General features: G+C 42.5%; 1 protein-coding gene across 2 annotated transcripts in view; it reads left to right on the top strand.

The window, feature by feature from the left end:
* The window catches only part of CCNI (cyclin I), a 53,285-nt gene that overhangs the window by 5,742 nt on the left and 25,484 nt on the right, over positions 1 to 22,059 (top strand). Inside the window, exons 1-2 of one of the 2 annotated variants that reach the window (XM_039542135.1) lie at positions 11,672 to 11,694; positions 15,615 to 15,771. In XM_039542135.1, the coding sequence (XP_039398069.1) occupies positions 15,658 to 15,771 (114 nt within the window). In that variant the 5' untranslated portion in view covers positions 11,672 to 11,694; positions 15,615 to 15,657. Of the gene's footprint in view, positions 1 to 11,671; positions 11,695 to 15,614; positions 15,772 to 22,059 lie in introns of those variants that run through there. The other variant, XM_039542134.1, reaches the window with a different exon arrangement.

The following is a 22,059-nucleotide window of genomic DNA, read 5'->3' as shown; positions in this document are numbered from 1 at the left end:
CCCTATTTAGATTTTTTTTTTCTTCAGAGCAGTGTGTAAACAGTAGCTAATTCAGTATTGTTAACTCCGTTTTACTAAAGAGGAGACAAAAGGTTTTAATGAATCTTCACACGATCAGAGCTGGGATTTAGCCCTCAGGAGTTCCTGGCTCTGCTCAGGCCACTTCCTCATGGTGCCCCTTCTGCTCATTGCTAAATTCTGAAGGGCGGCAGAACTGACCAGATGCTTGTAAAATTCACTGGGGGTCTTGGAACAAAAGATCAGGGGTGGGGATTGAATTGTGGAGGGCAGCCCTGGTCTTTCTCCTCATTGTCCACCAACCTCAGCAGTGGAGGACTGCGGCTCTGATCCTCAAAGGTGGGGCACCTAAATACTTTTGAGGATCTGGGCCCAAGTCCCTTCTGCTACTACCATTGGCAAGTAGATTTTTCAGGCAGTGACTATGACCTAATCATCATTCAGTTTATAGTGATGTTGAGGTGCTTGTACTGTTCTTAAACTGCTTTTAGTCCCGTGCAAGGATAGTTTTGGAGAGATTGGATGCATTTTTCCAGTTGTCAGGATTTTGGATGTGGTGTTGTCTCCTAACATTTCCACTGTACTAGGTGTTCAGCCAATTGCTAAAAATTCTACAGGGGGGGAAATGTCAGTGTAAGTTTGGGGTTTGCAAATATAGGTGTGGCTTTTTTTTATAAATACACGGAAAAGGGACATTTGTATCAGGCTTACAAAATTCTTATATGATGTTAGAATAATTCCCGTAGGTGGAGTTCTGCAAAATTAATTTTTCAGGGGCAAAGGTAATGGATACCAGGTTTAAACTGTGCTGATTCCTAATAGCTATCCATATCATACTGGTTTCTCTGGCTAGAGAATTGACATACTGATGTTTGAATGGTAAAAGTCGTTGCTGAGCGTTTGCATTCTGTAGTTTGTTGGGAAGTGCATGGTGGGTGTGAAGCCTTCTGCAGATTAATAATGGCTGTGCTATAAATCAGCATTTCTCAAATGCAGCCACCGTGGGTGCATGTGGCCACCAGGGGGCTTTTATTGCAGCCTCTTGGACTGTGATGGGTGGGGTGGGGTGGAATCAGTGTCCCCTCCCCTATGGCTGTTAGCAGGGGTTGGGCCTTGCCGCCTCCCCCTCCCCCCAGAAGCTGGAGGAGCAGGCCACTGGTAAATTCCTCACTTTCTTGGGCGGGTCTTGGGCTTTGGGCTTCAGCCCTGGAGTGGCAGGGGTGGGTGGGCAGGTTTTGGCTGCAAGGCTTTGGGATCCATCCATGCAGTGACAGGCTCTGGTTCCAGGCTCTGGCCACAGGCCTCAGGCCTCTCTCCCCATCGTCTCTGGCCCCCGCAGCCTCCCTGCCAACCTCCCCGTCTAGGGCTTAATTTGCCCCCAGGCTTACTGGGGCTTAGTAAGTCTGCTGTGAAAAGTGATATTAACAAACATACAAAATATCATTTTTTACAGCAACAGACTTACTAGCTAGCAAATCTTAAAAAAACAAGACAAAAATACCAAAAAAGCAAAAGAAACAATAATAAAAAAAAGAACGTGCAGAGTGTCTTATTTGTGTTTCTATTCTGTTTAGGTCCAGTAAAGAATAGAGACAACTGTACATTATTTTTATTATCGAGTCTGCAAAAACAAACCCCTACATGAAGAAATTCAATGTTTTGGACATATGTATGTGCATATTTATTTTTTTTCCTAATGTTAATTAAATATTTTAGCAAAAATTGTCAGCGTGGCCGCCCTAAGACTTTGTGACTACACTCTGAGGCCACCAAAAACTTTGTTGTGAGAACGCTCATGGTTGGAAAAACTTTATGGTAATATCTGTAGGTGCTAAACTCTGATCTCTGTCCCACCATTCAGATTCCATAATAATAATATTAGTAATTGATGTTCTAGGATTTCCAAATAAAGTCTGGTTGGATGAAATATGGTTGCAGGTCCTAAACGTCCTCTTGAACTTATCCTTGTAGCTGGCTGAAGGCAAAATAACGAGTGTCTAGGTCACACCTGCCTGATTACAGGGTTTGGAGGATTTTTTAGGCCCTCCCTCAGGAGTTTTGGTGGGGCCAGAGATGTCAGAGCCACAAGTACTGTAACCATGTAACTGGCTCTGAATGGAATAGAGGGTGCATTGAAAATACAGGCAGGCCACAAAGGAGGCATTCTTGAGCTCCATAGATGTCTAGTTTCACTGAAGTTAAGAGGTTGGGTTTTTTTTGTTTTTTTTTCAAATTTCAATTAAAAATGTCTGGTTTTTTTCAGATGACAAAACCAGTGGGTTAGAGGTGGATCAGATGCGAAGAAAATCTCAGGCTTCTCAAGTCTTTGTTGTTTTCCTGTGTGTTCACTAACTGCCGATGTTATTGATGTGCTGTCTTACTAACCATAATGGAAAGCTGCAGTTGGTAACAATATGCAATAAACTGGTCTAAGAGCTCACTCCTGCATAACATGTTACGGCAAATGCTCAGTGTTGCTCATCAGTCCAGAGATCAGATGTTTCTTTTCTTTAACTTGATAAGGGAAGTGCTGAATTAAACTATTTGCCAGAGATTCTGTGCCCTTGTAACATTACTTTTGCCTTTGTACCACAAGCCAAATTCTCTGCTGATGTAACTGTTGACTTCAGTGGAGTTACACCAGCTGGGAACTTGGTCCCAAGAATCTTGAGGCTTTGCTTTCAAAATTCAAACTGTATTATAAGTGCTCAGATTGCTCCTGTAAGTACTACTGTCCAGCTGGTGGTCCCTGTTCTTGAAAGATCAAACTGCTATAAACAAGTTCACCTCCAGCTTGTTCTTTATTGGTGAAACAAAATGGGAAGCACACAAGAGTTTTTGGAACACAGAACTGCACATGCTGCTGTAACTGAATGTATGGGAACAAACAGCAACTTCAGACTGAACATTTGCAAAGCAAGCAGAAGGGGAACTCCAAGACGCAAAGGCTGGCACTCCCCAAATCTGCAAAGTTTGCCTCCTCTGAGCTATGGCGTGGCATTCTGGAGATAGAATAGTCCATGTGTTTTAATAATTACCCTGATCCATTGGTGGCCTCATGAGACCTTCCCAGCTTGAGTAAATTGTGCAGATGCCCCAGGACCAACCAGGACAGGAGGGCCAGCTTAACACTGTGAAATTTGCACCAATTTGGCAGGCGGTGTTGACAGAGAAGAGCCAGAACTGTGCTTGTACAGTCCTGTATTAGTGGACAATTGGAATTGGATCATTTATATACTCTCTAATTGGCATCTTGTAGAGCAGGGGTTCTCAAACTGGGGGTCAGGACCCCTAGGGGGTTGCAAGGTTATTACATGGGGGGGTCGCGAGCTGTCAGCCTCCAACCCAAACCCGGCGTTGCCTCCAGCATTTATAATGGTGTTACATATATAAAAAAGTGTTTTGAATTTGTAAGGGGGGTCGCACTCAGAGGCTTGCTGTGTGAAAGGGGTCACCAGTAAAAAAAAAAAAAAGTTTGAGAACCACTGGTGGAGACAGAGAACAAGTGATCCTTGCGGACAATCTAGCTTTGTAATACTGGGTTGTCTTTAGTTAATGATGAGGGGGACATGGTACCCTCAGAGCCTAAGAATGCTGTTCTTCTGTACTGTATCTCCTACTTGATCTATTGTTCCAAAGGTGCCTTATTTCTCATTTCCTTATAATTGTCTCATAGAATCACAGAATCATAGAATATCAGGCCTGGAAGGGACCTCAGGAGGTCATCTAGTCCAACCCCCTGCTCAAAGCAGGACCAAACCCAACTAAATCATCCCAGCCAGGGCTTTGTCAAGCCTGACCTTAAAAACCTCTAAGGAAGGAGATTCCACCACCTCCCTAGGTAACCCATTCCAGTGCTTCACCACCCTACTAGTGAAAAAGTTTTTCCTTATATCCAACCTAAACCTCCCCCTCTGCAACTTGAGACCATTACTCCTTGTTCTGTCATCTTCTACCACTGAGAACAGTCTAGATCCATCCTCTTTGGAACCCCTTTCAGGTAGTTGAAAGCAGCTATCAAATCCCCCTCATTCTTCTCTTCCGCAGACTAAACAATCCCAGTTCCCTCAGCCTCTCCTCATAAGTCATGTGCTCCAGCCCCCTAATCATTTTTGTTGCCCTCCGCTGGACTCTTTCCAATTTTTCCACATCCTCCTTGTAGTGTGGGGCCCAAAACTGGACACAGTACTCCAGATGAGGCCTCACCAATGTCGAATAGAGGGGAATGATCACATCCCTCGATCTGCTGGCAATGCCCCCACTTATACAGCCCAAAATGCCATTAGCCTTCTTGGCAACAAGGGCACACTGTCAACTCATATCCAGCTTCTCGTCCACTGTAACCCCTCGATCCTTTTCTGCAGAACTGCTTCCTAGCCATTCGGTCCCTAGTCTGTAACAGTGAATGGGATTCTTCTGTCCTAAGTGCAGGACTCTGCACTTGTTCTTGTTGAACCTCATCAGGTTTCTTTTGGCCCAGTCCTCTAATTTATCTAGGTCCCTCTGTATTCTATCCCTACCCTCCAGCGTATCTACCACTCCTCCCAGTTTAGTGTCATCTGCAAACTTGCTGAGAGTGCAGTCCACGCCATCCTCCAGATCATTAATGAAGATATTGAACAAAACCGGCCCCAGGACCGACCCTTGGGGCACTCCACTTGAAACCGGCTGCCAACTAGACATGGAGCCATTGATCATTACCCGTTGAGCCCGACAATCTAGCCAGCTTTCTATCCACCTTATCATCCAATTGTCCAGCCCATACTTCTTTAACTTGCTGGCAAGAATACTGTGGGAGACCGTATCAAAAGCTTTGCTAAAGTCAAGGAATAACACATCCACTGCTTTCTCCTCATCCACAGACCCAGTTATCTCTTCATAGAAGGCAATTAGGTTAGTCAAGCATGACTTGCCCTTGGTGAATCCATGCTGACTGTTCCTGATCACTGTCTTCTCCTCTAAGTGCTTCAGAATTGATTCCTTGAGGACCTGCTCCATGATTTTTCCAGGGACTGAGGTGAGGCTGACTGGCCTGTAGTTCCCCGGATCCTCCTCCTTCCCTTTTTTTAAAGATGGGCACTACATTAGCCTTTTTCCAGTCATCTGGGACCTCACCCATTTGCCATGAGTTTTCAAAGATAATGGCCTCCTAGTGCCTTAAACTGCGTCCTCATATTAGCAGTGATCACTGATAGCTTTCTCTGAAACTGTTCTGAGTGTGCAGAGCAAAATGTTGGACACACTATGTGTTTAGTTTTGTTTTTAATAAATGTCTGGTGGTGATTGCTTTCTCTTAACATCCTGTTTACAGTTGTCAAGGGGAACCAAATTATTGTAATTGTGCTCTCTCTGTGTGTGTGTGGGTGTTAGAGAAACAATATAATTTGTCAGAAATAAGACTTAAGAACAGTAATTTTTTACCCAATTTAGTTTTGTTGCTCTTCAATTATATTAATGACTGGCTAGAGCTGCAAAAAAATTGAGCTGTTGCTCAATCCGTTTCATGTGTATCTAGTTGCAGATGTATTGCACTCATCTTGTTTGGATGGTTGTATAACTTGTAAAGCAATGCAGAGTATTTTTGTTTCTGAATGTTTAACAAACGAACATCAAAAACTAGCATTTTATGAATGTGAAAGCCAGTGATCCTTATTCCAAATATATTACTCAATCTTTGTGGGTTTGATTCTCCTACATCAGTGTATATCAGAAGTAACTTAAGTGAAATTAGTGAGTTAGATTGGTATAACTGAGAGGTAACTTGGACTCTGCATCTGCTGCATTAACATGTTTGTAATGAGGGGAGCAAAGAGCCATTTCATAATGCTGTGTGGTGGTGATGTTTTAACTTAGGCACTCTGTACTTTTAGCATGTACACTGTCTCTAGTCCAGGGGTTCTCAGACTGGGGGTCGGGACCCCTCAGGAGGTCGCAAGGGCATTACATGGGGGGTCGCGAGCTGTTGGTCTCCACCCCAAACCCTACTTTGCCTCCAGCATTTTTAATGGTGTTAAATATATAAAAAAGTGTTTTTAATTTATATGGGGGGGGGTGTCGCATTCAGAGGCTTCCTATGTGAAAGGGGTCACCAGGACAAAAGTTTGAGAACTAGTGCTCTTGTCATAATGAGCCACATGGAGTAAAACTGGTGCAGCTGTTGTCTTGAGACTGAAGAGAATGGGTTGCGCTGGTGTAAGGGTGTATAGAATTTTTCTCAGTACTATCCAGTTGCCACCTCATATTTGCCTTTCATTGTCACTAGTACTGGAATAAAGTGTTGTATATGTCCCAACAATTCTATTGTTTCCTAGGGTGCCCTGTCTGTATCCACATACAGTATTATCTATAGTCCTGTGCTTAAATTGTAAGCTCATCAGGGCAGGGACCGTATCTTTGTTATGTTAGCACAGTGCCTGGCACAGTAGGGACCCTCCCTGTAGATGCTACCACAATAATAAATGTACATGATCCTGACTTTGCAGTCATGGCACACACTGAAGTCAGCCTGACTATTGTATGAGATTTGAGTGCCCAGCAGTTGCAGGATTGGGCACGTCTGATGTTATAAAAGTTTACATCTCAAACAGCATCTTATATATGTAACAACATCTAGACAAATAAAATAAGGGACATGTGGTAAGAGCCGTGTACAGCTCAATGGTGCAGTGTACAATTCAGCAGTGGTTTTGGTTTGTAGAGGTTCATGCAAAGCTTTTTGGGGGGGGGAGTGGGAGGAGGTTGTTTAAATTTAATACAAATGAACTTGTGAGTGGAAGGAGGAGGTTTTGCTTTGAATGTGGGTACAAATAAACCAAAACCTAAAAGCAAAATTCATCAAAAAATGAGCATCAGGGCATAAATTTTGCTGCTGCAGCTAATCTCAACTGAAGTTTATATGTTGCCCATAGTAGGCGGAGGTGTTTGTACTGCCTTAGAAGCAGTGCAGGAGACTAAACTTGTGCATTGTGACTAAACTTGCCACTGGTTTATACCAGTTTCCAATTATTTCCTGTCTATGCAGGCCAGCCTGTAGAAAGAGGGTGAGCAGAACAAAGACAACTTTTTTACTACCGTCCTCAACAGTCCTGCCTTGAATACGTGTGGGTGGACCTGGGATTCAGCATTCTTCCTCGTCTCTAAAAACGGCTGATGCTTTATTTCCAAAAGTCTAGGGCGACTGCCAACCCTGCCTGTCCTCCTTTTAATCATTTGTAACACTTCTTCTCCAGGGCAAGAAGCCTTTGGATATATCTCCCCAGTATTTGCAGTTTTCTTGGAGCTATTTTATTATATTCAGAACTATCCAGCTTCTGTTTTCTTGTTTCTTGGTCTCTTAAAGTTTTTGTAAATTGTTATGAAGAGTTCTGTGGATTTTGCCTTTTTGAAAAGTTTTGCCATGTGGAAAAATACTGCTTGAGAGCTGACTAGGTTGATTTAAGGATAATTGCTTTGTATAGTTTAATATATGACCTAGACAATTTATGTTGTAATGGTCATAAAGCCAGAAGATAAGAGAGAAGTGAAGATCCAGAGATAAGTGAAAACCCTCAGGTTGCAGGAATAGACTTTATTCTGTGGACATAAAGGACTCTTTGGAACTGTGTGTGATCATTATTCAGCCCCAAATGGAGGGCGATGGTGCTCATGAGAGAGATTGTAAGGGGCTCCGAAGAGGGAGGATGTGGCAGAGGGACGTGTGGCCAGGAGGGGGCACGTGGAGAAGGCCTCACCTCTAAAAGACTTGAACCTCTAATTTCAGGGCAAGAATCGCCAACTTATGACCTTGTTTGGAAGAGAGCAGCCTTCAGAGCAAAACTGAAGCTTTCACACAATTGACTCCCCCCCCATTCCAACTTGCTAGCAATTCTGCAGGAAATATGACTGTGGCCAGTTGAGCCTATGCTGAATGGATTAAGAAGCTACAAGATGTTTGAGCAGTGATTCAAAAACTTCCAAGATTTGGTGGGGGGGAAGGAGAGAGATCACTCGTGTTATTCTAACCCCGAGAAAACAGAAGCCAAAATTCAGCTGGAGTTGAATGCTTTACAGTGGTCCAATCCACCTTGAACCAAGCGTATTGAATTTCTGTGGTGACTGTTTGGGGTGACAGATATCCAGTTGTGTACAAGGGCTGACTTTGGGCAAGCAGATTTGTCTACTCTAGCGCCCCGCCCAATTGCCACAATAGTACCTCCGGTGCACGCACACACACACTTAATTGGATGTGGTATAAGTATTATACTGGCAGGACCTTGGAAAGTGTCTTTCGTGGAGGGAACTTGTCTGTTACGAATCTGAGCACATAGAATCATCAGAGTTGCCTAATGGACTGCAGCCTGACTTTCAGAAAGCTGGATTCAAAGAAGCAGTGCCAGTCTATTCATTTGTTTCCTTCTCGTACAGCCCTTTAATGTGCATTTGGTCTGTGCACTTTGTAAAGCACAGTGTTTGCTTGCAGTGCTCCCTAATTTTTTTTTTTAAGCGAGACTATCTCTGGTTAAAATGTATATTAGTTTATATGCAGGTTAGTTTCAGCCTTTGGGCTCCTTGGCATGTTAACCTTTGCAGCATTCAGAACACCATGGTCATGTGCCATTTTGGCTTACAGGGAAACTTTCAAGTGCTTAATTTTATTGTAGATTTTTTTTTCCTTCCCGTTTCCAGTTTATTTGCCTCCTTAGTTTGGAAACAAAATGTCTCTTCCATTTGGCAAATTTTGATTTTCCACCCCCCCCCCCTTCTCTTACTCCTAGTGGTGGCTCTAGAGTCAACATTCTCAGAGGTATTTAACCCTTCTTAGCTGCACCTGGGTTTATTAATTCAGGGCACTTTTAAAAGCATCCCTCTGTCCTTTGCTATGGCTGTCGGGCTATTCAGTGAGGTATACGTGCTCTCTGATCACCTGGTGCTTCCGTGTAATGGAGCAGCTGCCTCTGTATAAATCGTTAACCTCCTGCTCCTCTTCACTTCTGCTGGTAAATTGTATTGTCAAGGGCTTGGTCACACCTGGTTCATTATGAAATATTCCATAGAGACCAAGTAACCAATATCAGTCAGGTTTATTGCTAAAAGTCAATAATAGAATAGTATAGGAATAAAGGTTCAATATGATGCCAGTTTCCAGGAAGCTGTCCCATATAGTATTGTTGAATTCACCTTACAAAGAAGGTTTGCTTCCAACGTAACGCATTTCACCTGATGCTATTTAGAGGATGATTTTACAAGTTACAAAACTCTTTACACGTCACTCAAATCTACCCCGCGAGTTCGTACCAGCTCCTTAACTTGTTCTGTATCCTCCTTATCTTTGTTTTGGCTACTAGCATTTCAGGTTCTGGTCTGTGAATGTACCTCCTTAGCTTGTACCAGGGTAGGATATTAATGTACTTTGCCTTTGAGTTACCTGTTTTCCAATGCCAAAGCTGACTTCAGTTTTGCAAAGTGTTCACGGATACTTAGCATAAGTGAACAGGATTATAGAAAGGCATAGGCTGATTCAGGCCATGTAACATCTAGAAATATATACACAGTATAATGTTATATTGATATTGTGTGCTTAATGCATAGTAGTTATATGTGGTGTGAATAAAATATAACCTCAGCATGTATTAGTCAACACTCCCCCCCTCAGGTGTAGGTGCCCCTCAGGTGGGGGAAGAGATGCAAATTGCACCTTGTCTACACTCCTGGGGATGAAGCAACTTTCTAGGGTGGGTTTGTGACTTTCCTTGAAGTCTGGGTTTATAAGCTGACCAATAGATCTCATTCATTCATGTATGTAGTTTGTTCAACCGTCAAAGATACAACATGGATATTAATGGTTTTAATAGTCTCTATTGAATAAGTCATCCAATATCAGGACATTACAAGCCCACAATAGAATTATGAAAATAGTCTTCATACTGACATTTTGTTGTGTTCTCTTGTATACAGTGGAAAACGGCAGTACAAAAAGTGAATCATGATCAAGTGGGTGTATAATAGCATACAATATATATTAATGCCCTTTGTGTAACTGTGTGTAAAATATAGCTATAAAAATATACCTAGCCTACATTCCATTACATATTGACTGTTGTAATCAAAGAGAAATGAAGGCATGTTCTATACAACCTGGTCATGTTTGTGCTAAGCTGTTAAGACTCTCCAGGTTCATAGAATATCAGGTTGGAAGGGGCCTCAGGAGGTCATCTAGTCCAACCCCCTGCTCAAAGCAGGACCAATCTCCAACTAAATCATCCCAGCCAGGGCTTTGTCAAGCCTGGCCTTAAAAACCTCTAAGGAAGGAGATTCCACCACCTCCCTAGGTAACCCATTCCAGTGCTTCACCATCCTCCTAGTGAAAAAGTTTTTTTCCTAATATCCAACCTAAACCTCCCCCACTGCAACTTGAGACCATTACTCCTTGTTCTGTCATCTGGTACCACTAAGAACAGTCTAGATCAGGGGTAGGCAACCTATGGCATGTGTGCCAAAGGCGGCACGCGAGCTGATTTTCAGTGGCACTCACACTGCCCAGGTCCTGGCCACCAGTGCGGGGGGGCTCTGCATTTTAATCTAATTTTAAATGAAGCGTCTTAAACCTTTTAAAAACCTTATTTACTTTACATACAACAATAGTTTAGTTATTATAGACTTTTATAGAAAGAGACTGTCTAAAAACATTAAAATGTATTACTGGTCCACGAAATCTTAAATTAGAGTGAATAAATGAAGACTCGGCACACCACTTCTGAAATGTTGCTGACCCCTTGTCTAGATCCATCCTCTTTAGAACCCCCTTTCAGGTAGTTGAAAGCAGCTATCAAATCCCCCCTCTTCTCTTCTGCAGACTAAACAATCCCAGTTCCCTCAGCCTCTCCTCATGAGTCATGTGCTCCAGCCCCCTAATCATTTTTGTTGCCCTCCGCTGGACTCTTTCCAATTTTTCCACATCCTTCTTGTAGCGTGGGGCCCAAAACTGGACACAGTACTCCAGATGAGGCCTCACCAATGTCAAATAGAGGGGAATGATCACATCCCTCGATCTGCTGGCAATGCCCCTACTTATATAGCCCAAAATGCCATTAGCCTTCATGGCAACAAGGGCACACTGCCAACTCATATCCAGCTTCTCGTCCACTGTAACCCATAGGTCCTTTTCTGCAGAAGATTCAATGGAAGGAGGTTTGTTTGTTTCTCCTGTAATGCTAAGCCCACTGCAAACCTTGTCTGCTGCATTTATTAAAGACGTGGGTCAGACACCTCTCTTTGGGCAGCCAGAATTGTGCCTTTATTTTTATTTTTTACACTGCAGTCTTACTCTTCCGTTGCATCAGTTGATCTCTTCTGAGGAGAGCAGGGATTGGCCTGCCCTGCGTTGCCCTAGGACCAGTACTACCCTTAAAGTCTTATGTGATACACTCCCTCACTGACCGCTTCCTTCTGTTGCAAGAGTTCAACCTTTTTTCACCATCCAGGCGTCACTGTTGGGAGGAGAGGGGGCTGAAAGGAAGAAATGTTCTCTTGTGAGTCCATTGCTTTCTTCTCTTGCATCAGTTACTTCCCCTCTCTTGTAGCTAGAGTGCCCATACAACCATAGAAACACCTCTTGCTGGGAGTGGGAAGAGCAGTGGGAGCACTGGCTGTCTCAGAAGAATTCCTGTGGAGAGGTCTCATGAGAGGAACAATTGCTAGGTAGGAAATACTGGGTCAGGGTTTCTTTGTGCAAACTTCAAAGCGTGATGTTTGGAAGAAGAAGTTAGGCAAGAATGAGAGACTGGAGTAGAGTGCGGTGAAATCCATTTGTGCTTTAAACGTTGTTGGAGTTGGTGTTTTGGTTGTGATTATAGGAAAAACAATTGACAACTGCTGATATAAACTAACTTTTTTCAAAACTCAGCCCAGAAAAGAGTATAGATTTTGCTCTCCTTAGAATCCAAAGATCTGCCAAAGTGTGCACTCCTTTTCTTCTGAAGGATGGAATCCACCCTTAAGTGCAAAAAATCTCTAAGGGTCCCAAACCTTTTGCCATTCAAGTCAATGGGATATTTGCCATTAACTGTGATGGGAACAGAATTAAGCCCTGTGTTATCAAAGCTGACTGATATGACCTGAATTGTGTATATTAAACAAAAACCTGGAGGTGTAAAATCCTGAAAGATTGATTGACTTTTGTTTGAAATCTCTAGCCCCTTTTGATATTTTATGTCTGGAGTTTAAGGCCTGGCTAATTATGTTTTCTGTGCTAGGAAATTAAGGTATGATATTCACAAATATTTTAAATAAAGGGACACGATGTTCAGGGTAAAGGTCATTCATGCTTCTTGTGCCTCTGCACTCTGTGCCTCCAAAACGGCCCTTGGAACTTGAATTCTGTTCCCAGGGCTCACACCTTCAGTGCTGCTGTTTCGAGGTATAAGAACAGAGTTCAGGCAGTGCTTTAGGGGGATGATCTAAAACCCATAGAAGACGGTGGGCTTTGGATCAGATCCTAAAAGCACTGCTTGTCCCATCCCCCGCCGCCTCATTCTCTCCCCCCCACCTCCCATGTACTTATTTTATCTCCCATAAAGTTAAGTGTTCACATAAGCCTTTAATTACAGTCTTTTCCAATTATGTACCCTACAGTGCAGTCTGACAGGCTGCGGTTGATATCCTGTTGGATGTTACCCAGCTAGGATTACCTGTATAAAGAATGTTTCATTACTAAGCAGTTACATAGCAACTGAACTCCTAAGGGTCTAATTGAATTTGAAAATAAGTTATGTCCAGCTTCTGTGCTCTGGAGTCCATGAAAAAATCCAATTTTGAGGTCTTTATTCAGGAGGTGTGGAAAACCGATTTCTGTGACATGGGAGCTAGTGTTGTGTTTTACCTGAATCTGTTTGTAAGGACCAAATGCAACTTGTGTTGAAATCAAAGGGAATAGTTCCATTGGCTTGTTTTTAATTGCAGTTGGATCAGGTCCTAAATTATTGGGTACATTTAGGAACCATGTTACATCCAAGCCACCAATATAGGAGGCTAGATTCTCCTCTGCCTGGACCCTTGTGTTGTCACGCACACCTGTGCAAAGTGAGTGTCGAAGACGACCATTATTCTGACTTGCTGGTGGTTTTTTACACCCACTCTGTCCAGGTGAGAATGACTGTGAAAGGCAAGGGTGGATCAGGCCCCAGATCTGTATTTTTGGAACCAGCTGTTCCAATTCTGCACACCTTGAAGTTGGAGGGAGTTTTGCCAGTGTGTGTGGGATTGGATCCCATCCGCGTGAATCAAGTCTACAGGCCTGATTCTGATCTCTCACTAGTTTTACAGCAGGGTAATTCCAGTGGAATTATCTTGGCCTAAGTGAGGTTTGTTAGTGTCTCCCCCTGAGAAGAGGTACTTGTGGGGGGGAAAAAAAAAGTAAATGAAAAGTACGTTCTCTGGTATTGTTCCATATGGGTAATTGCTGTAACAGGGCAACTTCACTTCTGCTTTTAAAAGGTAACTTTTCCCTGTGAAAATGGGAAAGGGGTATTGCACCTTTAATAAAGATTTATTCTTTGTAAATCTTCAGCTGATCCATTAGAAGCCAATATCAGGTATTTTTCATACATTTTTAAGTAGGTATTTTGAATCTGTTTAGAATATTCACTAGGAACTTGAATCTGGAAATCTCTCCAGTCATTGTCACTTGGTTCGTTACTCTAATATTATTAGGCTGGCATAGGGTTGGCTAACAAGCTGGGGGGGTTGTTTGGTTGGTTCACTTTGAAGTGCTTGTTTTGGAAGAATCTCAGAAGAGGTGCAATTCAACCTATGCACAGAGATCACACAAGGTGTATACATCACTTAACCTGTACTTGAGGGCTTAAGTGGGATTGAAGTGATGTTTAAGCCTTGTGCATAGTCCAAGTGGGGTGAATGGCACCTATTAAGAATTGCAGGAATCTTAGCAACAGATAAAACTTGGTTTAGTCTCCCTTAAATTTATGATATAGCATACTGAATCTACCTTAAAAAAAAACAAAAACATTTTTGGTCTGAGGGAATCAATTTTCTCTTGTCACTTCTACCTGTGCTGTTACATTTGACAAAAATAGTAGCAGGTTATCTTATTTACTGTAAAATTTGACAGAAGCATGAACTACGTTATTCATAAATCTAATAACTGCGGTCTTTGTAAACAGCCTGGCTAGGAGTTGGCCAGCCTCCTCCGTATTATGTTTCAGATTTCACAAGAGAGCACACAAGTAGTTCAAAGTTTAAATACTTTCCCATGGACTTATATTTGCAGCATGAATCGTTTTGCCTAAGTGACTTCGTACAATCAAGAAATCTGTGCTCACAAAAAGTGGCAGGTGATAGCTAGCCGACTTAAATAACAGACTTAAATCTTTTTCTCTTGAAAACATCTTTTCTCTGATTCAACTATATTAAAGGGTCCATTTAAAAAATAAGGTGTGGCCTTTTTTTTTTTTTTGCTTAAAATTAACAAGTAACATCTAAGTTTTAGTTCTGAAAACTATTGAAGGAGAGGGCATGCTTCTGTGCCCCCCTCCCAAAAAAAACCCCAAAAACCTCTTTTCATTTGTTTACATGGTGCATTTGTGGGAAGATTTTACAAGTAAATGAGACTTGTGCTCCTAAATTCTGTAGGCTTCTGTGGGAAAAATTTCCTCCTTGATTATCTAGATTGCAGGGCATTTATGCCTTTTCTATGTTAATGAGTTTTGTATAGATTCCCACTAATGCTTCAGCTGAACCGGTGTTAGGGATGGGTGGCTTCAGGTTAGCAGAGCCTTGTCTGCAGTAGGGCTAACCGGTCCAGCTACCTTGGGACAACACTGGTGGGGTTTTTGGTATTTTAAAAATATTCCCTAGTGGAGACATGGCCTTAAAAATTGACATGTGCAGTCAGGTTCCCCTCCACAGTTGTTGGATCTAACCCACTCTAATTACATCCAAGAGTAGCTTTCCTGTCCTCCTGGGTATCATTGCAGGGTATGTGAAGCCAGTTGCAACATTATGGGTAAAACTTTCAGAAGTGCTGAAGTGACTTAGGAATCCCAGCTGATGTCAGGTGTTTTGCCCAGGATCAGCTTTCAGGATCTGTGCCTAAATGCAGTAGTGCATTATTTACAATATGGACCATGTCTATGGAGCAGTGTGTAAGCAGCAACAATTCCTGACAATGGATCTCAAATAGATACGATTTTTCTTTCTAAATATGTTCTTGATGGGAGTACTGATTGGTTAAAGCAGTTTGATCATCGTGTTAACCACTTTAGGAAGATCCTAATGTCCGGGTCTAGTGCCCTGCAGTGATGCCCAGACTTTAATCCACCTTATCATCTATATAATGTTTTTAATAATCATCCAAAGTATTCGGGTAGACAGAATTATATTTAATGCTCACTGCTGTTTGTCCTCTCATTTTCACTCATATGTTTTTAAAGCATTCATTTCTAATATTTGTCAGGGGTTGAATGGTAAATTGCTCTCCTCTTTATCAGTGATGTGTGTGTAGTTCCATTTCGTGCAGCTCTTGAGCTGTAGCAGTCTTTATTCTTGTTTTAAATATGTAGGCCTGGCACAGTCATGACACTGGTTTGTATTTGCTTTTGCAGGTAGCTGTATCCAGTTGGGTGGCAGGCGGATCCAAGGATTACCATGAAGTTTTCGGGATCCCTGGAGAGCCAGAGATTGTGTCTCCTCCTGGAGACGGCAATCTCTAGAGAAGCTCAGATGTGGAAAGTGCATATGCCCAAAATTCAGCCCAATCAGGTAAAATCTCTTATTTTTCTGGATATTTTCTGGCATATTTTTCAGTGAATAACTGAACCTGTTACATGAGAAATGATCCTACTGCCTGGGGGAGGGAGGTTTAACCTTTAATTCAATGTAATGACTAATGCTTTGTTTTAGGAACATACCCACAGTCTGAGGTACAGAACGTGCTGTACAGAATAGAGTGTTAAATCACTGCTATTGCTTCTAGAAGTACACACACATTTTGGTTTTATTAAACTGACTCTGTGAATTGCACTGATCATTAATACACATTTGCTGCTATACAGTCGATCTGAAAAGCAGCTCAATTGTGTTAGGTTTAGTTTGACTTATAATGTTGTTGAAACCCTGGGCAATTTTCTGCATGAAGCATCCTATTGTTCCTCTATGTGTTACTGCGGGCATTAGCTTGGCATGCGGTCACTCCCTTCTGAATTTTCTTACTCAAATGCAGGGCCTGTTCTGACACCCTTACTCATATTGGGCCAGTGTATGTTGGTGTTACTCCATTGACTTCACTGGAGTCACTCCAATTTACCCTACCTGAGGATCTGGCATGGTGAATAATACTCTACTCCGTGAGTAGTCTCACTGATTTCAGAGTAGTGTACTACTTAGTGTAAGTAAAGGTGGCAGAACTGGGCACAGAACTGGCCTTGGTAAAAGGCGAGTTTCTGCTTGTGTTCTGTGTACTGAAAAACCCCACCGAGCGTATTTATTTATGAATGGCCTGTGTGCTACATACAGGTGTAGTTTGATTTAAAACAAAATATCCCAGTGTCAGGGTGAGGGATGGACCTTCTCATTCTTTACTCCTGGAGGCTGGGAGTGCATCAACTCCTATTCTTGGGACTCTGTGGCTGTATTAACAGGCTCTGGCAGGAAAAAGGTTTACTTAGCTTGGTACACAGAAAACACAGTAGTTCAGGCACTCAGTAGTTTCCATTGACTTCAGATATTTACCAGTATCTTAGCCACAGATCTTCATCTCTATGCTGACAGTATCCAGGACACTTTATTACAGATTTGCCAAGAATTGGTTATTTGCATTCCAGGCATCAGTCATTCTTTGTAACAACTATTGTATTGTAAAATTGGTTTAGTACCCACTGAAGTACAGGTTCTCCAACCATGGCATGCTGAGGTGGTAGTGGTTGTTTGAATTCAATCTTTACACCTTGCTGTGGCTGCGTGGCTATAGTCTTGCTCTGGGTCTTCTTTGGAACCTCTTTCTGTGTTAAGTCAGTGGATATTTCAGAACCTTATCCTGTGAGGTTGACTTTGGTGAGGCTAATGGTACTCAGCTACTCACAGGATAGGTACATATTCAATTACATTAATTTGACTTTGTAATGTTTCTGGCCATCTGCAGATATGAAAAAGGGGAGGCAGTGTTACCAGTTCTGTGAAACATCAGAGTAGTATAAAGCCATGGAAACAGTCTTGATTAATGTTTGTGATACAGTACCTGCAAAAATCCTACAGTGTTCCTTTTCAATAGAACTTCTAGTTACAGACTTGACTGATTCAGGTTTGGGATTCTAGTATGCCATGATGCCATTACACATAAGGATGACTTTTTTTTTTCTTCATTCTGATTGCTGAGTTAGGATTCGTGCTTGGAAAAGTTTACTGGCCTTGAAAAGGTTTTGGTAGTGGTCCACCCAGGTGCTTCCAATCTTGGTAGGTCATTAAAATCACATCATTTTAATTATTATCCTGCATCTTTACATACTTCAGTTCAGACAGGATTCTATCAGCTGGAATGCCAGACTGCTTTGACATGGTATGAAGTGTCGTTTTCTAGCATTAGCGACTCCAGAGAAAATAATCACTAAATCAGGTTGAAATTTAAGCATGTGGGGGTAAAAATACATGGTAATCAGATTTAAATGAATAAAAGAGAACACATGCTGACATGTAAAACTACACAGTTTTTATAGGTACTCGGTATCTGATAATTTGCAGCTTTGTAGTGGTATAAAATTCCTTTCTAGTGCTTATTGTTCATGAGACACTGGACTTCAGACTGTTACAGATCATTTCATTTTATCAGTGCTCATTTTGGCATGGTTTCAGTCATAAAGTTCAACCCGTATTATTACCCTAACCCCCCTGTTATCTGAAACAGGGGTATTATTCCTTAGGATCTATTCACTTAATTGAAAATGTTCTCAATAGCCTGAAACCTCAATAACACAAAATTGTTTGTCTCCCTTGACATTCAGAAAATCTAAGATGTACTGGATAGCCAATCCTGGGACTCTGTGGACACTTAATTTTCATTGCCTGTTATAAGTATAAACTCTATTTTGATGTGCTACTCTGGTTTCCAAATGAAGAAACCCACAAGGAAAATCTAATGATCAAAAGTGAAAATACATTTCAGGTTTTTTTCCGCTAATGAAAATTCAGCTAGGTTCTTGGCTGTGTTTTTAAATTCTAACGGGGGGGAAAAACACACACATGGTTTCTAGACCGTATTGTACTAGAGCTTAGATCCTTGGAAATAAAATAAAAATTAGTCTATGATAAAGGTGTAACCATATGTGTTCTGCAGTCTGCAGCAGTTTGGTGGGAATTTCTGTCCCAGGTATGTTTTGGAAAGCCCCAGTCCCTGTATTGCTTTCAGTTTTCCTTCTCTGACTTGTGACACACTGACTCAGCCTGTGTTTGATAGCTCTAAACCAAAGGTTAAAGGGGTTTTTCAGTCTAGAAGAGACATCTGGCTTGTGTGTTTAGGAACACTTTGTTAGCACTATTGTTTGTTCACATAAATTATACATATACACACAATAAAATATTATATGTATATTGCATGTGATGGTCAGGTGAAAGGGGAGTGACTGGCATGTGGATAAGATCTGAGATATAAAGTCGGAGAATCTGGTCAAAGGTTAGTCTTCTCGTTAACAAGTAACACTTTCTATGGCAGTTATGTTCATGGGCCAGGAAATTTTTTTTTGTTTTTTGTTTTTTGAAACTTGATGCCATTTCATCTTCATTTTTCCTTTCCCTGCTTGTTCTGTTCCTCTTTCTCGCCGCCTCTTTTTTCTTTTTCCGTTCCTCATGAGAATGGGACTCAGGAGACTTCAGTTCATTCCCATTTTTTTTTTCCAACTACCTTGTCATGTGACCTTGAACAAGTCATTTTTAACTTCTTTATCCTATTGCTACCCCATCTGCAAAATAGAGATTATCATATTTACCCAACTTTGTAAAGCGCTGAGAGATTACTGGATGAAAAGCTCTAAGTGCAAAATAGTATTTTTGCCTCTCCAGATGTCTGTTTCCAAATGTGACCAGGCCCAGAAAGGAAACTGTACTGCTTATGAATTTTGTAGCTATCACTAAACTGGAACTAAACACTATAAATTAGCACTATTGGAGACTTCAGAGAGGTGCCTGCGTCTGATTTCACGTTGGTGCAATTGAGAAACAACCCCACTGAAATTAGTGGTGTTACACCAGTGTAAAACCAGTGTACCTGAGGTTGGATATTGGTCCTAATTCTGCAGTGCTATAGCTGCCCTTTAAGTCTGCCAGTGCTGATAAAGGTCACTGCTGCTCGCAAAATAGCCTGGAAAGAGAAGAACAAAAAACAGGGAAAGAACAAAACCCAGGAAATCACTGACACTGTGTTTGTTTGTTTGTTTTTTAATTTCACCCAGTAAAATATTTTACCTGAATTTAAGACATGAAAATGTAATAACATTGAGTTTGCCCAGAATGTAAGAAGATGGGTGTTCAAAGGCATCTCAGGAGTGTTCAGTGGGGTTCTATTATTTGTAATTTGTGTTGTGGTAGGTACCTAGTATCCCCAGTCATGGCCCAGGACCCCATTGTGCTTGGCACTGTACAAACACAGACAAAGAAGACAGTCCTGGTTCCAAGGGGCTCACTATCTAAGTGTAGGACAGGGGACAACAGATGGAGACCACAGACGGGGGAACACAAGGAAACAATGAGGCAATATTGGTCAGCATGATAGGCAGTGGTCTTGGCACATCAGCCGCCTAACTGTGGGCAAGCTTTTGGGTGGGGAGTTGGTCCAGAGATTTGGGCACCTAACTCCCCGATGTTTCTGTGAAGCCCCAGCTGTAAAGTGTGCATTTGTGAGGTCGGAATGAGGGAGGATGGCAGAAAGTCCACAAAGCTAGTGCAGCAGTAGCACATCTCCGCTCTAGAGGAGATCCAGGTTTCAGAGTAGGTAGGGAATGGGCCTCTGCTGGTGCTGGCTAAGATCGGAGGGAGGGAAGGGAAGGGTAGCTTTTTTTTTTTTTTTTAACCCTAGATTTAGATTTAAACAATTGTGTAAAAAATAACAATTGCCCATACAAGTTCTAGGCATCTTATTAACTGATGTAAGATTAATTGCTAGCCACCTACTAACCTGAAAAACTCAAGTGTGGCTAGCACGAAACCCAGCCTGCCAGAAGCATTAAGCAGTTGGAGACAATAAGTTAGTTCAGCCAGTCAGTATCAAAGCAGTAGAAAAGCCTCTTTTCCCCCCTCACCATCTCCAAGCTCATAACTTCAAGCCTACCCCCTCCCCAGGTGTCACATAAATGGCGTTTTGATTGAACGGGAAATCAGAATAACTTCTTAATTCACACCAACACCTCTGAATGTACTTAGCCAGTAACTAATGGTCATAACTGGTGCTGCTCTTCCCTGGCTTATGGATACTTACTTTTCCTCTGCTGTTAACTCATTTCGAGGTGGTAGAATCATGCTAGCAGAGGCAGCATTGCTACCAACCTGCTATAGCGTATCAGTCATGCAGTTGAGTTCATTTGTATTCTGCTGTCACATTAGTTAAAATGTCTAGAGTCTTAAACCTTTCACAGGAACATCCAGTTACACAGATGTACACCCCTTGAAAGAGCATCCCAGAATAGGCAACTGCGAGAGTTTCCTACATGGAGTTAGATGAGTATTTGCAGGAAAAAGTATTGTGGGATGTGCATGAGATGACCCCCTTCCCAGCCAACCTCTTTCCTAAAATGTGCCAAGTTCAATTCTGAAATTCCAGTAAGATCCCTGTTTTTATACACCTCTGATATGCGGCTGGCGATCAATTCACTATCTCGCTGCACTCGGGGAAACTGGGAGGTAGAGCACCATTTCCACTTGCAGTAGAAAATAATACAACCACAGTAATTGTATGGACCTTGGATTATATTAATAGATTTTTAAGGTAAGAAAGGACCATTATCGTCTAGTTTTACCTCCTAATACAGTAACTCCTCACTTAAAGTCATCCTGAGTTGCTGATCAATTAGAGAATATGCTCGTTTAAAGTTGTGCAATGCTCCCTTCTAACCTTGTTTGGCAGCTGCCTGCTTTGTCCACTGCTTGCAAGAAGAGCAGCGCATTGGAGCTAGCTGGTGGGGGCTTGGAACCGGGGTGGACCAGCAGCCCCCGTATCAGCTCCCCGCTCCCCTAAGTTCCCTGTGCAGCAGCCGCCCAGCAGGCTAGCAATTGCAGCTATCCCTCCCCCCACTGCCATGTGCTGCTCCTGCCCTCTGCCTTGTAGCTGTTCTCCGAGCCTCCTGCTTGCTGTGTGTGTGGGAGGGAGAGGGGGGGCTAATGTCAGGAGCAGGGGGGGACCCCTTACACCCCGCTTACCCCTCCTCCATATAGAGCAGGGTGGGGACAGGACAGAGAGAGCCTGGAGCAGCAGCTGCTCTCTCAACTTCCTGGTCCACTTAAAAAGACAATGCTCTTAAGAGTGGGTCGGCTTACTTAAAGGGGCAGTGTGCATCTCTCTCTCTCCCCCCCCCCACACACAAGGTGTGTGTCTGTCTGTCTGCTATGCTGTCTCCCCTCCCCTCTCCCTGCTGCCTTGTAGAGTGTGAGGCTACATTGTTGTTAATGCAGTAACTCTTGAGGGCTCAGCCAGTGCTAGTTCATCATTTAGCACAAGGGTTCTCAAACTGGGGGTCGGGACCCCTCAGGGGGTCATGAGATTATTACATGGGGGATTGCGAGCTGTCAGCCTCCACCCCAAATCCTGCTTTGCCTCCAGCATTTATAATGGTGTTAAATATATAAAAAAGTATTTTTAATTTATATGGGGGGGGGTCGCACTCAGAGGCTTGCTAGTAAAAGGGGTCACCAGTACAAAAGTTTGAGAACCACTGATTTAGCAGCAAGGCATCCCCTGGGAAATATCCCACCCTCTAACTTCACCCCCTCAGCCAAGCTTCACAATCACCATAGCTGTGAACAGTATTAAATTGTTTGTTTAAAACGTATACTGTGTGTGTGTGTGTGTGT

Source organism: Mauremys reevesii, linkage group 5 (genome assembly GCF_016161935.1).
Source record: "Mauremys reevesii isolate NIE-2019 linkage group 5, ASM1616193v1, whole genome shotgun sequence".
NCBI lineage: Eukaryota > Metazoa > Chordata > Testudines > Geoemydidae > Mauremys > Mauremys reevesii.
This window is presented reverse-complemented; position numbering and strand designations above follow the sequence as displayed.